Source organism: Trachinotus anak, unplaced genomic scaffold (assembly GCF_046630095.1).
Source record: "Trachinotus anak isolate AG129_WGS33_773 ecotype Australia unplaced genomic scaffold, CSIRO_AGI_Tana_v1 ptg000032l, whole genome shotgun sequence".
Lineage (NCBI taxonomy): Eukaryota > Metazoa > Chordata > Actinopteri > Carangiformes > Carangidae > Trachinotus > Trachinotus anak.
The window spans coordinates 5,698,127-5,715,761 of record NW_027273883.1 but is presented as its reverse complement, the minus strand read 5'-3'; the positions used below and the strand labels follow the sequence as shown (position 1 = coordinate 5,715,761).

The 17,635-nt window shown below is 41.5% G+C and overlaps 1 protein-coding gene across 11 annotated transcripts in view; it reads right to left on the bottom strand.

The window, feature by feature from the left end:
* Window positions 1-849: 849 nt before the first annotated feature.
* Window positions 850-17,635, bottom strand: part of cspg5a (chondroitin sulfate proteoglycan 5a) — a 59,740-nt gene continuing 42,954 nt past the window's right edge. For 2 of the 11 annotated variants that reach the window (XM_071469564.1, XM_071469572.1), the window contains exons 4-5: window positions 11,765-11,921; window positions 850-1,920 (exon numbers count right to left, since the gene is read on the bottom strand). In XM_071469564.1, the coding sequence (XP_071325665.1) occupies window positions 1,753-1,920; window positions 11,765-11,921 (325 nt within the window). In that variant the 3' untranslated portion in view covers window positions 850-1,752. Of the gene's footprint in view, window positions 1,921-4,185; window positions 4,288-7,614; window positions 7,672-11,764; window positions 11,922-17,635 lie in introns of all 11 variants that reach the window. The other 9 variants (XM_071469571.1, XM_071469570.1, XM_071469566.1 and 6 more) reach the window with 9 other exon arrangements.

Here is a 17,635-nt window from a genome sequence, read left to right as displayed (position 1 = left end):
TTTCAGTTTTTCAGGCTAAAATATTACCTGGCCACCTAGTTAGCTGTGTGATATTTTGAGGTATGTGCAGTTTGCTAACAGGGATTCTGGGGTCCCAGGACAGTTGCTCAGCTGGTAACTGTTTTTAGTTAAGACACGAAAATCACCAAAACCCAAGATTTTTGGCCACAGGGTTTCTGGATGGTAAGCACCACCTACATGCTTCAAATGCGACAAAAGTGTGCAAAGTTTTTGTAATTTCAGGTGATGGGTCAAGTTAGACTAATATTTTTTTTTAAATATTCAAATCCATATTAATCATTTTGACATAACTCTTATCATAGGCTCCACCTATTTGGTTATTCCAGAGCTTTCAGCCACATTTCTTGGCCTTCTTCAGCAAATTGAACTTTCTGAGTTGTCACAGAGATAGTTCAGCTCTGGCCCTGCGATAAGAGATAAACCATCTCCATGACAACTCAGCAAACTCCATCTGCCAGCGAAGGTCATGAGATGTGGCTGAAAGCTCGGGAAAAAAGAAAAAAGTGCAACTTGTGTTATTTTCAAGGTAAAGAATGAACTTTAAAGGTTTGAATATTAATCATCTTGTGACAGATACAACATTGATACGGTATGTATTCTTACAGTAATATAATCTGTGGGCAAACAGCTATTTACTGCCGTTAGAAAGTGTCTAAAACCTAAACCTGACCGTGTGTGTATGTGTTTGTTTGTGTGTAAGCAGGGCGGCACATGTATGACAAGGATCTAAGAAGCTGCGTTCAAAGCCATGCAGAGAGCGTCAGAGTTCAGGAGGGGCAAAAGGGGGGAGGGGATGCTACGCTGAGGAAAACACAGGATCCACAGAGGTCATGTTAAAAAGGTTTATTTCAACAACTGTCTGAATCTTGTTTTGTTTGTTCTCTGTTCGAAGTCCCAAAAAAGTACAAAAAAAAAAAAAAAAGAAAAAACAAAAAAAACAAGTACATCAAAGGATTAGAAATCACATCAATGAAAACCAAGACACATTGTGTTTTTTCTTTTTAAAATCAATCCAAGCAATTTTTTTCCCAATATTTATACATACTCACTGGATTAGTCAGACAAACATCAAAACCTCTCAGTAGCTTTATCTTAATGTTTCTTTTTTTTTTTTTACAATGACGTTTTACGTACGTTTTAAACTTCTGTATGAATTCTTTCTTTTTACAAAATACACCAATGCAGGCAGGGGAAGGTGTGTATGTGTGTTTACATATAAGTGTGTTTATGTTTTCATCTTTTCACTGTATGTGTATGTTCACTATGTGTATGTATCTGTGTGTGTGTGTGTGTGTGTGCAGGTAAGAGAGATAAGGGAGAGTAGAGTGACAGCAACAAGGGGGACGGGGCTGCGAAACAGGGGAGTGAGTGGATGTAAGGGGGGGGGGGGTTGCAAGGCGGCGGCAGGGTGAGGCTGGCGGGGGGCAGGGTTACTCTCAGCTCGGGCAGTGGCGGCGGTGGTGGTGGTGGTGTAAGTTTTTTTTGCAGCGGCCCGGGCCGCTTGGTGGCAGTGTTGCCGTGTCAGAGACAGTTGCAGACTGGGTTGGTTGGCTGGTTCGTTGACAGGCTGGTTGGTTGGTCGGTTGGTTGGTTGGTTGACCGGTTTGACGCACTCGGCAGTGGGTTGGACGGAGAGCAGGGAGGGGTTTGGGGGGGGGCTCCCGTTGCCGGCGCACCTTGTTGTTTTCGGTGTCGTGTTGTCAGGTTGCTGGGGTTGTGTTGTTTTTGTTTTCACATCATGTTGTTCTGCAGTGAGTTTACCTCCGAGGAGTTCTCCTCGCCCAGGACCTTGTGGTTCTCGTGTTTGGGGGTCAGAGAGTTGTGGATGTTGAGGGAGTCGTCCTCCTTGGGCGGAGCCTTCACTGGGTCCTCCAGCTTGTTCTGGGAATTAGGATCATCCTACCCAGGGAGGGGTGGAGGTGGAGGGGGGGGGTAGAAAGTACAGTTAGAACCACAATGACAGGCATCACGTTTCTTGTTCAGCAGCAACTCTCACACTGCCAACTGGTGGAAAACATAGCTTTTGAATTATTTTATAGCCTCTGTAGCAAATTCTGACCAAACCACAAGATCTGGATTTCCTCAGAGACTACATTCACCTTTGCTAAAATCAGTAACAAACATAACCAGGCCTTTATCCCAAGAAACTATGTCCACATTGGACAATTCTGCACCGTTACGTTCAGTGCCAATGTTAAGTGCCAATTTTGGAAGTAGTGTGTTTATGTGGGGAGGTGGAGGATAAGGGTAAGGAGGTTGGGCCACTGATGTATATGTAGTGCTTCTGACTTTCATGCTGAAGCCTGTAGTTTGTGTCCTTAAACTGACCTGCAATTACTGTTCTCATCAGCGGCAGTGAGCCAATAAGCATGCGGCATGCAACATGCTTGGACCAAGATCTAATGATGTTGGTGATTGGCTGTTTATTTACATTATTGGCTGTTTTAAATGTGTAAAGTGACCAAACTAAAGTAAAACTAAAATGTGTACTATATTATCAGTTTTACACCCTCTCCCATTTTAGTGTGTATTGTAATTTTCTTTTGAAATGGATTTGATAAAACTGGTATTGCAGAAAGTATTGTATGGAAGTCAAGTGTCTTAGTTGCCTGACCCTAACCAAACCTTAACCACAGTGTCTTTGCCATAAGCCTGATCTTTCCCATTTACAGAAAGGAGTGAAAAGTTTGAAATCATTGACACTGAACGTAACTCAGCATCGAGCAGAATCGTCCAAATTGTGACAGGGTTGAAGAAAACAAAGATGAACTTTGGCTCAGTTTGTTTCTGAAAAATCCCAGAGCTTTGGATTTGTCTTTAGTTTCATGCAGTGCAACAGATTTCCATGTTCCACTTTCACGCTTTAAAGAACCACACCAGTGCGTTTACAAGTTTTAGCTCCTTTACTTTTACTTCACATTTTTTCTCTTATGGTTATAGATTAATGTATCTTTTATTTCAGGTAATTATTGCTATTGTTTAGTGTTAAAATCAACAGACTCTTGAAACTTGCGTGAGTTGTGCAATCCATTACAGCGAGGATAGTGCTTGGATTCATTTGTATCAAGTACATTAATGTTGTGTAGCAAGTCAAGTAAGTTTCAAGAGTCCGCTGACAGATTTTCATATGTCGCAGAAATGAATGAAAACGAATAAATGAATACCTGGAACAGTAGAAACATACACTCAACTTTCTAAAACACAGCAGCACAGGTTGCTGATATAAAATATATTTGGTTTGAAGTTTAAGAGCTAAAATATGTAAAATAAATAAAACACTGGTATGATCCTTTAGAGACTGTCCGAATGCAGCAAAATACCACAAAACATTGTTGTGTTGTTGAGTATCATCCAACTCAGTGGTTCTGGAGGCTCCACTGCTTGATAATCATCATGCTCGGCTGGCATGTTGTGTTTGGTTCAGGAGACAATGAGGGGAACTGCATGAGTGACACTACCCCTCCCTCTTTCAAGCGAACGCAGGAAGCACATGCACATCCACATGCAAGACCCCTACAACACACCCCATGTAGTCACTCATGCAGACTGCCATATCTCCTCCTGCTTCACCTCCATTTTTTTTTTTTTCATTTATTGTCCCAAACCAAAACAAAAAGAAAACTGGCCACAAATGAACTGTCAACCTTGGCCAATTATCTGTGGTTACCACCGTCATACATACCCAAACAGTTGCTGGGAGGGAGGGGGGGGCAATGTGAGTTTAAGGTTTCAGTTTAAGTCATCTGAATTTAATTAAGGTCAGGGGGAAAAATTGATTGCGGAGTCCATTTTAGCTCTGTTTTCCAGCCTCTTATCCCCATTAATATTGCATGGCATCATCGACCCTGCTGCTGCACCGAGGCATCCTGGGGCGTCCGTCTGCGCCTCTTTGTCCACAGCGCACACCCACCCACACACACACACACACACACACACACACACACACACACACAGACAGACAGACAGACAGACACACAAGCTTGAGTGTGGTGAGACAGACACAGTCATTCAGGTTGGCACATTCACACGCGTGTGCACACAAACACACACACACCAAACTCCAGACCCGGAGGCCTGTGCCATTTACAAACACACCCTGATTGAATGTTTGCGTTTGAATTCAATGGCACTTTTAGAAAAAGGAAGAGCAGTGAGAGCATTTACCCGCTGGCTGTTGGCCTAGATAGTAACTTCAGGCAGGACGTGTGGATACGTCACTTCCATGGTTACGGGATAGGGGCCCTCTGTCCTCCCGTCAGCGTGAAACTGGAAAATGTTTTTGTTTGTTGGATTTCATTGTTGTTGTGCATTGGTGGAGGGGAAGCGGGCGGTGGGTGGGAGGCACAGAGTCACGAGGACTTTTGAGTAGGTGTCATTTTGGGGGAGTGGTTACAGAGATAAACAGGGTTCTGATGATGATGAGGATGATGATGATGGAGGCACATGGACAGTTTCTAATGTCCTTTTGTCTTTTAGTGGCCCGGTGAGGGTGGTTTATAAGGTTGTTAAAAAGGTGCTACGTGATAAATTTAGGCATCAGGCTAGAATTTTTCTGTTAATTTTAAAGATACAGGCAGAATTATTACTGGTGCTGAACTGTTTTAAGTCCCTATATGTACACATTTTAAATATATATTTTCTTTTTTATAAAGGAATCTGTTTCTATTTGTTTGAGCAGTTTTTTTTTTTTACAAACAGGAGATGCCAGTGTCTGTTTTTTCTTTTGTCATGACTAATATCTCAACAACTTTTGAATGTCATGAAATTTTGTTCAGATACTCATGATCCCCAGAGGATGAATCCTTGAATCCAATCCTGAATCCTTCGCACTGATACATGTGTATGTGTAGTAAAAATGAGATGTGTAGCATATGTATTATTTGTGTCTAGTCACCGTGCAGGCAGGTGCTCTGAGGGTTTGTGTTTTCATCCGGATCATTTTTTCTTCTTCAGCTGTTTCCGTGCAGTTGATTAAATGTGTTTTGCATTTACAGTTTTAGTGTTTGGGCCGACATAAACTTCAGATTTAAATATTTGTTCTGGTGTGTGTGTGCATGAGTGTACCTGATTCGTGACTCTGTGTGTGTCTCTCTGTGTGTGTGCACATACTTGTTGGTGATTTGTTTGTGTTTACTGACAGCCAACTTTTCATTATGTGCCTATATTAGGTTTGGAGTTAGGAGTTTGTTGTTGTCAGGTTGGTATGCATACGGTATGGATATTAGTGTGGGGTGCAGAGGAGTAAGAAGATGATTACTTATTATTATTATTTAAGTTATTATTTACCCAGCGCGCTGTCTCTTTTTGTCTTTGTCTCTTTTTCTCATCGTTTCTTTTTTTCTTTGTCTTTTTCCTCTAAAATATTTTTTGGCTAAAAGGAAGTGATGTTCTTATAATTAAAAAAACTCCAAAGAAAAAAAAAAATGTTATAGTAGCTACTCCTCACACTGTACATAAAATATTTAGAAACTATGATGAAGAAAAAAAAAAAAACAATTTAGAAAATAAAGATTTCTCAGATTACGCCTTTAATGATGATCAATAAGAAATCACTGGAATCTGGTCGCTCTGCATAAACTGCACAAAGGACCATATGAATGTAATCAAATTAAAAGGACAATTTACTTATTTCTTTAACATACATCTCCACTGCACGCCTGCAGCATCTGGTCTTTAGTGTCAGTTCAGTTATGATCAATCGGTCTGAGAGATGATTCAGTCGATGGAAATGAAATCCGCTTGGAAATTACGGCCAGCTCTGCCTGGTCAATTCATTTTCTGTGTTGAATTTATTTAGTATTGACAAAAAAAACCAAAAAAACAAACAAAAAAAAAAACCCCTGAAAAAACCCAAACAATTCAATTTCAGCGTTCGCTACAGGGGATAGCGCATAGCTGGACTCTGCAGAATTACAGAGGAGGGAAGATTAAGGACAAATACGTTCAATGTACTGCAGTGAATGTAACACAAAGTGTTCTGTTACTGCAGGGAAACATAAGAGCTTTTTTGTTATTGTGCAGAAATGACTGGATGATGTGTGTGTTGGCTGTATGTAAAATATCTGTGTGCTTGTGTGTTTCTTTTTGAGCTTGTGTGTGGTTCAGTGTCTGTAAATTCAGCGTTTTCTGAAGGGGTTTACTTCTTCCATTACAAGTGTGTGTGTGTGTGTGTGTGTGTGGTGGAGGTGGTACCAAAGCTGTCTGGTGTGACAAGGTCCTCACAAGGTCAATACATTTCTGCAGCAGGACCAGTGCAGTTTTCATGTCTGTTTATGATTGGTTTTTGGATTTTACCTCCAGGCTCTGCAGCTTTACTGGACGTTAAAGGGCAATTTCACACAATTTTCATGACTTTATCTCTGCAGGCAGTTACACCACGGGTTGCAGTGCGAACACTGAACTGTTCAACTGCCCAGTTCAGATTGATGTAGATACAAACTGAACATGTGAAATTTTTTTTTTATAATGATGCTTCCTCATTTATTTTTAATTTAGTTCTCTTGTCAGTTCCTGACCTTTGTAATCCCACTCCAGCATCGGCTCTGTTGTTGCTAATAGCATTACCTCTGCACCACAGGATAATAATCTGACTGAGAATTAGCACAAGTAGAAGCTGTTGAAAACATCAAGAGCTCCAGGTATCACCATAAGGCAAATATTAAAGATACCACCTGTCATCCAGATGTAAACACAAGTGCCGTCGCATCATTAAAGTTAAAAAAACTAAAGAAAAAACAATCTCAACCCCCCACCCTACTTTGTAAGGAAAGCTTTCTCTTAATTAATCTACTTTCACCTAAAGATCAGATAAGATACAGAAGGACTTCTCATCACTAATAATGTTTTGAGTGGCCTTTTAAGTTTTATATGCATATTTGACCTCAAAATTCAAACAGTCAAATAAATTTCAGACTGGGTCTTTAATGAAACCAGGCTACAGTTAGCACAAAATAATTTATGCTACATAACAATGTGGTGTTTTTATGTTGATGTACCTTTCATGTTGTTTTGTACTAGTTTTCTGTGTCTTGTCTACAATGGATGGATTATGAGAAAACAGGCCCCTGGGCACAGACATGTAAAAGAATCCCCCATCCCTCCTATACAGGAGTAAGACCCCCAGACTGAAAGAGAAGCAAAACAACTACAAATGACGCCTTTACCTTTTGCATCTTTTTTTCCATCATTTTGCGTCTTTTTGTCGTCACTTTGTTTCTTTCTGTGACTTTTTACATGTGAAGCCCAGGGGCCCCCTGAACCCTGGGGCTCCTGGGTCTGTTCATAGTTTACTCTCTTTTTTATAACATGTCAGTGTATTTGTTGTCAATAAACTGTATGTTTATGAGCCTGATTTCATAAGTTGAACTGAGAAATGAGTTTAGAATCTGCCTTTTGTAATGTTTTCCTTTCTGATCATGACTTTAGGATGTATTTCATGTTTTTTATTTATTTGGAGGGTGGGGGTAAAGACTTTGATTGGTCCACTGAAACTTGAGAGGGTGACTGACAGGGCCACAGTAACAATGAGAGAGCTGTTTGGGAGGGTGAGAGAGGTGGGGCGGGACTATCTGACATTTGGGATTTTGGTCTTACCTCACAGTCGGACTCCTCTTTGGTCTTACACTCCCAGGTGTATCTGCTCATGGTTTTCTGAGGGGAGGGGGATGGGGCAAAGGGTTATACTCCTTAAAAACCTTTCAAGGCATCCTCAGAGAAAGACAAGATCGAGACGGACAGGGAAAGACGGAAGATGAGGAGAGACTGATCGAAGCAGACAGAAAGAAAAAGAGATGAGTGGGAGGAGACGATGCAGAGAGATTAAGTAGCAAGAAAGATGGAGAGAGAGAGAGAGAGAGAGAGAGAGAAGAGGCAGACAGGAAGAGATAGAGGCATAGAGACGACAGCTGATATTCCCAGCTGGCTACAGTATGTATGAGGTAACACCGACTCTGGTGCTGCCTGCCTGTTATTCTGCATTATAACAGTAAATACAGCCTTGGACATTTCTGGTGAGGTTCTTGGCTGTACTGACGCAGACACTGGGCTGTTAGTTTAGAAGGGAGTTGAGGTTATTTGATTTATTGGTGAGTGTATTTTGGGTTTATTTGAGGAAAACTGGTGAGCTGGTATGGTTTTTGGTTTAGGGAAGCCCATACGTCTGGATGAGTTTTGTATGTGGTTGGAAAATGTGTTAGAAAAATAAACCTGGGTTGAATAGTATTTGGAAATATTTCTGTTATGTTTGTTTCAGTCTGAATAAATGGAGAGAAGTCACATGTGGACCACAGTCGATGCTTAAACACTTTCTTCTGACTGACTTAACTCGTTTACAGGGTTGGATTTCAATATCATTTTACTGAATCTGAATCCAGCATCAGATCCATTTATCAAATCTAAATCCTTTCAAAGACCTTATTGAATCTATCTGGGTTGACCTTAAAAAATTCTCAACTTCTGTGGAGCCTAATTCATGTTCATAAGCTGTGGCTACAACCTAAGAATATAACACCCTAAGATGCTGCTTAACTTTTGCACACCTTATTTTTCACAGGCTCCTTGTCACAAACAGTTGAGGCCCAGATGAATCATTTCACTACAGGAGGCTTGTCACTTGTTTAACTGCAAAAATATACAGCCCACTCGTTATCCTAGAGTAACAGTGTGATGCTTCTTTCTTTAATAAACAATCTTTGGCTGAGCACATACAGAGACAGCACTGACATCAGCCAGTTTTCCTTTTGGTATTTAGAAAGTTAGTGACAGCTGATAACAGGAGAAAGTGTTGGTCAAAACGAGAAGCTAGCAGCTCAAATGTTTTGTAACATGGAAGTAAAAAGGAGCGAGGTGATCCATTAACAGATTTTTCCAGCAGTGAATCAGATCCAAAACTGAATCAGGTATGTGAATCTAACCCTGTTTGTTACGAACTTATCGTTACATTCACTGTTTCTAACGAGGGGTGTGGCCTTGACGACTAACAAGCAATTTTTCCCTCGTAAATCATCTGCAAAGCGGATTTTTTTAAATTTAGAAGCCTTCTTTGTTTACAAGCTCGCAGTTTTCATCTTCCCTGCATTACCTTGCACATTTCTACATTATTGCCGTTACCTGACAGTTGGTGTGACAGCAGAAGTACAGTAAGTATGGCGTCGCCCACATGTTCCACGTGTGCATGTACATCCTCTTGTATGATACAAACAACACTGGGAGCCACTCATTAAAGCACTGCTCCATAGCATCGCTGTGGTCAGAAACTTGTCAAGGGACCTTTAAGTGAGCTAAAACAAAGCATTTGAAATATTTAGAAATACTATTCAATCCAGTGGATGAGCAGGGATTTTAGGGGTTGATATGCGAGAGGCATTGAGTTAGGAAGTTGACGTTTTAGTGATGTTGTTAGGAGGTGATGATGTGGGGTTTTTTTGTACTACTGTTCTGAGATCTTTTGTCTGTCAGGGTAGTGAAAATGGTATTTGGTTGAAGTTACAATAGATAGATGAGAAGCTTTTCCTCTACAGAAACGAGATGTCTAAAACTGTTGGGCTAACATGAAAAAAAAAGAGAATTATAGAGAAACAACTAGTTGCAAGTGAACAAAACTACTGATGGAGTAGTTAGAGGGTGGTACCACATCTTAAAAGATTTCAAATACAAATGAAAACAAAACAAACTCTACCTCAGTTGTAGCACTTCAACTACCCATGCTGCTACAACTACAGCATAGCCGCTACTAGCTACCCATGCTTCAGTTAGTGAGGCCCCTGTCGGCTCTCTGCCGCCGCCTGCAGGCAGCAGTGAGGCGTTGCATCTCAGATGTTTATCCTGATAGCCCCCACCCGTTCCTCAGGAATCTCCCACACCTGTAGCTTACCTGGTTGTGATATTGATCCTGCCCCCACCTCCCTCCCAGGAAAAAACAGAATAAACCACGTTTGACCAATTGTAACCCCCCCCCTCCACCCCCGTTTTCAGGATAAACAAGTAAAGCAGAACATGTTGTTATTAAAAGAACAGGTTTGAAAACAGATAGCGAAGCAGAGCTGCAGCGGCTCACATGGCCACTGGGTGGTGCATGTTACCGAAAGAGCAGACATGCCATGACATACCGATGCAAGAGGTGATCAGAGAGAGAGCAGGTTAGAAAGAGACAGGTCGGGGAGGGGGGTCGCAGCAAAGGACAGTGGGAGTTTTCTCTTTAAGGGGTCAGGATAAAGCCAGGGCGGGTTGCTGCCGGCACAGTCTACATGGCTTCAGAGGGAAATTTAACCTCTAACCTCGGCTGTGTTAGTGCCCTGAGTCACCCACTAACTGCATCTGCTCTTTGTCGGCAATTAAATGTCAAAAGAAATCAGTGGGATGTTGTTTGACATCTTTTAAATAAAAAAAACAAAGTCTCCACAGCGGCTCCATACAGGACCTCGACTCATTTTACTTTTTGTCATCTCTTGTGTGTGTGCGTGTGTGTTGCTGTCACCTTCATATCAGGATCAATAAGCAATAAACCAGGAAACTAAATCAATAAACACGATTAAACTATGAGGCCCGACAGCCGTTGCGTTGCCATGGTAACAGGCAGCAAGATCCCAGTCGCCCCTTAGGTTCTTGCTTCTATGAGCCATTACACTGTAAACCTAACCTCCTGCCAGGGTTAATGTCAGGTACAGGTGCCTATGAGAAGGTCATGACAGTCATTTGTTATTTTATGTTTTATTATTTCTCACCAGTAAATGAATGGGTGTCCTTTCTACTTTAAAAATAACCTAGTTTTGACTTGAGTATTTATTTTTTTTTAATCTTTCTGTGTGTGTGTGTACAGGTTTTTGTGACACCATGTGCAGTATGTACAATTCTTAGGTGTCTTTGCATCAATAAATACATGTCTTCATTGTCAGGGGAGCTGTTTTTAATATAAATGGTCATACCACTGTGTTGACATTATGTTTAACCATTTTCGGTGGCAGCTGATAAAATTTTAGTCTTGTCAGTACATTTTTCCAACCCTTTCAGGCAGAAATTCATTTCCTTTCATTTCCCTGCTGAAATGAAATTAATTATAAGTGATTCTTAAGTGATTGTTTGAGTGGTTTTCAGCCTTTTTGGCTCATAAGCCTCTAAAACGAAGCAGTGTCTGCCTGCGAACCCTCGTCATGGGTTAATGATCAGGGATCATCTTAGATCACCTCTTAGCTGCTTCATCTAAATAAATGTTAAGAGGTAAAACTAGCCAGACTTAGATTTTGAGTGGCAGAAAGTTATTTTTTAGTCTTTCCTGTTGTGTGAAATACCTCACACCCCTCTCAGTCATGGAGCTTTTTGCGTAATGGTTAGCTGTGATGTAAAACATTAGTAGTTTGTAATAGACTGGCTAAAAACCACATGCAAAGCCACTAATAAATGAAAATGTAGCAACAGGTTGAAAAAGCTCAACGAGTTTTTTAGTTAATGAAACAAACCCACGACAATCAGACTCCAAACAAAAGTGATGTGTCTCTACAGTGTGTCTGTGGACGTCCATGCACTGTTCCTCCCCTCGCATTTAGATTTCACTTGAGAAAACTCCCACCGCCCATCCTCGCGCTCCGACCTCGCCCATCCCCCTCCTTTAGCGCTTCACACCTCAGAGTATCGGAGAATACTCATGCCCATGCATTAGAGGGAGAGTCAGGGAGCCCGGGCAGGATTTGGGTTGGGGGGAGGGGGATGCAGAAAAAGGGGTGAGAGAGAGAGGCGAGAACCACGTTACCTGACAGATAATGTTATCATAGTAAGCCAATGCACGGGCATGAGGGACGTTAGGAGGGGTGTCGCACAGTTTCCTTACATTTGGGTGGGAGCCCTCAGCGATGGTGGACAGCGAGAAATTATCATTGTGCTGCTCCGATGAAGGCCGGTACTTACTGCTGGGTGTCAGGGGGGTGGGGGTGGGGGAGTGGAGGAGAGGAGAGGGAGATGAGTGAAAGGTGGAGGAATATGAACATGGTGTGGTGAGGAAGTAGAAGAGGAAGAAGTTTGAGTGAAAGGAAGAAAGAGTTGGAGAAGAGGCGAGGTGGCGGAGTGGAAGCAAATAAAGAGATTGTAGGGAGGTGAAGAAGAGGAGGAAAGGATTTGGGTGGATTTTGAGCAGAGAAGTACAAGGGTGTAGAGAAGAGTAGAGGTTAAAAAAAAAGAGGATGAAGAAGATGTGGAGGAAGAGGAAGTCCAGAGAGGGATGAAGGGAATTTTGAGATTTAGAGCAGAGCAGGGAGGTAGGAGGTGAAAAGGGAACATTATTGGACATTTAAGAGACACACATGATCACGAGGGGACACAGAGAAGATGAGGGAAGATGGGAAGAGGGTTAAAAGAGTAAAAGAGAGGGTCAAATGATTAAAAAAAAAGGTTTGGAAAGGTTGGAAGAGCGTGAGGCAGTTTGAGGATTTGAAAATGTCCCAGGAGGAGGAAGAGGAATAATGAAGTGTTAGGAAGAGATGGGGGATGAAATGACATTTGCAGGTGATTATCCACAAGGTGAGAGAGGCAGGAAAGAAAAAGTGGAGCAAATCCAAAAGGGCAAAGATAAAGAAATGGAGAAAGACAAATGGAAAGATGGTGAAACAAGAGGAGCAAATTAGAAGGGAGAAAGGAGAAAACAGGGCGAGAACGGGGACAAATTTAGGAAAAAAGATTATTTTGTTGAAGAAAAGAGAGAAAGGAGGGATCATCAGAGGAAAAAAAGGAGGGGGGAGAAAAAGCAAGAAAGCAGCATTAGTTTGACAGCAAGTCTACGTCTTCTGTTTGTGAATTAACAAACAGAAAAAAAACAGACACACAAACATTTTATCTGTGATGCAACCAACTAAGAACAAAATATTTCATTTTTAAGCACCAGGTTTAGGTTACCTGGCTCCTGCCCCTCCCTACATGTTTGACCCGCTACTGTTAATATGATTAACAGGGAGAATCAAGCTGAGCTTTGTATTTTACACACACAGAGAGAGAGAGAGAGAGAGAGAGAGAGAGAGAGGTCTGTCTTTTGTCCTGTCATTTGGATATAATGAGGATAATGATGCAGAAAGTCCCTTTATGTCCGTCTCAGACTGCTGCAATAACATACAAGTGGTCTGTTAGCCTCATGGTAGATGATATATCGTCTGCTCCGAGACTACAGAGGAAAAACTACCTTTTGTGTCAGATTTACATAAATCTTTATTCATGTCTGTCTTTGGTAAATGAACCAATTCAAAAAAACAAAATACATTTATGTAAAGCAGTAATATGTGTAGAAAATGTGTAATTGCATTAGCAGGGAGTACTTTCTTTTGTTTTCAAAGGAACTAAAGGTGCCAGCAGACGGGAGACAATTTCATGCTAAGAATATAGATTTGCTCACATAAAATAGTTCTGAAAATAAGCAGGGAAATGTTGCATGAACCTGCTGTTTGTCGTCAGTGGCAGAGTAACAACAGCACTGTGGAGACAAGTGTTTAATCAGAAGGTTTTTGATAGATGACCTGTTTTCAAAGATCACTGATGGTGGCTGAAAGTTAAACGGAAGAAAAAAAAAATACTGTGCACCGATAATGTTCTGCCCCCAAGAAGTGGATTATATCTGAATCATTTTGGTCACACGTTTTCACTTGGATCCACACATCTGTGGAGAGCTTGACCAGATGACGTTAAATCTGACACAAAAAAAATTAATTTGATAAAGAGATCCAAACCAACCAACACATTGTGTCAGTTTCTGCAATGCGCACCTTACCGTGTTTTGACCTTGCTCAGTGTCACCTAGTGACTGATGTACTGTGATGTACTGCTGTGTATAATTTAGTATCATTTGTCCTGTTAGTTGAGAGCTGTTATTGCTACCTGCCTGCAGACATGCAGGTGAACCTTAAAGTAACAGTTTCACATTTTGGGAAATAAACTAACTTTCAGAAAATGAGGCAACTTTTTACCTTAAAGAAATTTAAACAGTTAGATACAGTATATCCCTACTTCTATGCATGCAAACTCTACTTTAAGTATCTAATTACAGTGGAGATTTGACAGGGTAAGTAATAATTATGATTGATAGACTGGTAGAAATGTGCTTCCATAGAAAAACAGGTATTGATTAGAGCCCTCGTTCTGTAAAATGTCAAATCTTCGGGAGAAGAGTTAACCTTCTGTTTCTCAAATGTTCTGCTCAACACAGTGACACACACTGGGGATGAGTTCAGCTTTTGTGCTTTTGTCATTCACCATCTAATCCGATCAATGGGACAGTCTCCTGAAAACTTGGTGTGCTACTTTAAAACAGACGCAGATAAACACACAGTGTCTTTTCATCTCGTCAGGGAGGCAGCAAACTTTGGGAGTTCCCTTCTGACCGAGTTAGACTGAACTCTTTGAATTTCGTCTTCTTTCTTCTTCATCTCTGACATCTCAAAGGGACGAGATGTTTCTCTCTGGGATCGAATGAGATGATAACATTGACAGGAGTGTCACAGATTTGTCTCCCCTCCCTTGCAAATCTTCCCTCTCATACATGAAACGACTGTTATTTGCCCCCTGCCCATATAAACCTCTACTCTGAACATTTAAAGACAGCAAAAAGCAGAAGCTGCCATCAAAGATGTTGCTGTGTTTCTCTGTCTCATCGTTCAGCCCCTCCTCATATCTATAGTTAAAGAGGCTGTGATCTGATCCACATGCAAACTTCTATATTTATATTTCACAAATGCTCTGACAATCAAAGACGGCATAAAGACAAGACACAAGCAGACAGAGAGACATCAAACTCTAGCACCAGAAACCACCTTTGGACTTCTCAGAGCCACGAGATAGTCTCACACATAACTCCTCAGTAAAATGCCGATTTAACGTTTTCACACTTTGGTTTTTCGACATAAACCAAATGTGTTAATTTGTGAGCTTTAGAGGTGCTGAGAGGTGGTTTTTGTTATCTTTGGACAGAGTCAGTCCCCCTGTTTTCAATTACTGTTCAGATATGAGAGTGGTATCAATCTTCCAACAAGCGCTCAAAATTAAATGACAAAAAACACTATTTGTTCATCACAAGGTTTTTCTGATGTGACGCTCCCTGTCTGCAGGACAGCATAAGGATCTTATCTTATGTTAAGCACACAGATCATGATTTATCTTATTTGTTTTCTAAAGGTTTTTTCCCCCTTTTATCTATTCGATTTATTTTTCTTAATCTATTTTTCATAATTTAAATGTTTCCTCATTTCTATTTTGTGTCAAATCATTATTAGTTGTTATAATTATATGTTTGCATTTGTACTGTAGATTGTGAATTGCATCCGCCTGTATGAAAGGGTCTATATGAATCAAGTTTGATTGTATGATTGATCGCTCTTCAAATGCGCTTCAGCGCTGCAACATTAAGGGAATGTATCACTGTTCTTACAGATGCATCATCAGGTTCAGTTCAAACGAGCCAACACGAGGTTAATCAGGTTCGTCAGCCTGTTGTTTATGACAGAGTTATCCAATTATGATTCAGTGTTTTTTAATAAACGCAAATTGATGAACAATGTATCACAGCTGAGCTGAGAACGGCGCCAGCAATGACACAAATTTTGAAACGTCTCATAACGAGGATGCATCCATCTTCTCCTCCCTCCCTCCTTCAGTCCTTCACTCTTTCCTCTCTCCATCTTTGACCAGGATGCTGGGTCTGATCTCGACTGCGGCAGAGAAACACTGCGACTGCAATCACCCACAGCAGATGGGGGGAGTGTGGGAGTCGCATGTATTCATGAGCCTTGTCAGCAGTGCGCGCACACACACACACACACACGCGCGCACACACACACACACACACACACACACTCCTCTGAATGTGTCACGCTGAGCTTTTTTCTCTGAAGCCGCCCTCTCTCATTCCTCTCTTTCACTTTCTCTTTCCCTCTCCTCTCCCTCCTGCAACAGTTTCTCCTTCCCTCCCCCCTCCTCCCCCATTTCATCCTGCCCTCCTTTTTACTCCTCTTATCTGTCACCCTCCTCCTCCTCCTCATCCTCAACCTCCTCTTCGTCTCTATTACTTTTTTTTTTTTTTTTTTAGCCGACCACTTGATGAGGCTGTGTTGTCTCTTTCATGCTGTACCGTGCCACTACACACACACACACACACACTAAACACACGCCCCTCAGGTCGCACAGCTGTATGTAGGTCAACCCCGCCTCCTTCTGTTTCTCCCGCCCTCCCCCTCTCCTGTTCAGACTGCCCTACTTTCAGCTGGATCCAGAGTACCAATGACATCACCCTTTTTCTCCTTTTTTTTTTTTTTTTAATTTCTGCTTGCTAGCGTTACAGCTGCTCCTGACTCCACCATTTTTCCTCCTCACCATCATCTTCATCATCCATAATCTCCTCCACCATGGCTAGCATTGATAACCCTCCCCTGTCGAGGTAAAAGAAGCCCACAGCGAGGGATCCTGGTGTTATGGATTCGGTCCTTTGGCTCACATTTGCATCCGTGGCGCTCGATCGCCGGGGCTGCTGCTCCTCCACAACGGCTCTGTTGCTAGGGAGATTGCTGCTAAAACACCAGCACTGGCAGAGCAGTACCTCACCCCTCACCCCCGCCTTCTTTATATTCAATCCAGCCCTTCAATCAGTCTGTCACTCTCACTCTCTCCTTCAGTTTATATTCAGTCCAACTCTGACAGTCCTCTCCAAAAGGAGGGTTCTTCAGGGTTCTTTAGGGTTCAGGTTTCAACGTTGTTTTAACGTGTTTTAACTCGGAGACACATTTGATTATATTAGAATATCTTGTCATATTTATAGTTTTCATTCTCATTGGTGATTAATATAATTAATAGTTTGACTAAAACAGGTTAGATATTTTAATGTGAGGCTTCGAAGAAGAGTCTTTTTTTCCATATTTCACAAAGATAAACAAAAAGGGAAATCTAAGGAAAACAGACTGTGGTTCATTTTTGGAGGTTTTTTCTTTTAAACTTATGCTGTTTCAACTGAAGTTACACTGCATAATATCTCCATGGTATCAAGTCAATTTTCTCTATTTGTGAATCCTTAAACCTGCATTAACTATAAGCTGATATGGTGAACGTCCTGAGCCCCTTTTCTGCTAAGACCTGCTAACATCTGGCTTTTGTCAGCGGTGAGTCAGTCGAGTCGTTAAAAAACCCCACTTATACCCGTTAATTTTGGTGTAACAAGGGTTTTAGGTAAAAGTTGCATATCCGCACACACAGTGATGTGTTGAGTTGTGTTCACGTCACCAGATGAACCTCAGTCCAGCATTCACTCTCCTTTTAGCTTCGTTTTCATCTCAACCAACTCCTGAGAAAAATATCTCTGTCTGTAGCTGCTAAATGTTCTACAATGTTCACCAGCTAGCTGCTGACTTTCTGTCTGTCTGCTGCTTGGTGCTGGGCTGCTGGTGTGCCCTGCTGCGTCTGGAGAAAGTCTGGAAGTGAGACTGAACCAAAACAGTAGATTTGTGGGCTGTAAAACAAAAACAATGAGTGGAATGATGCTAAAATGCTCCACAGAGATGAAGGAACCTGCAGAGTCAGGGAATAATTTTCTATCCATGGCTACTCATTTCATAAGTTATCTGCACTAAAATATTACAATTATTGCAGCTTTAAAGTCTTT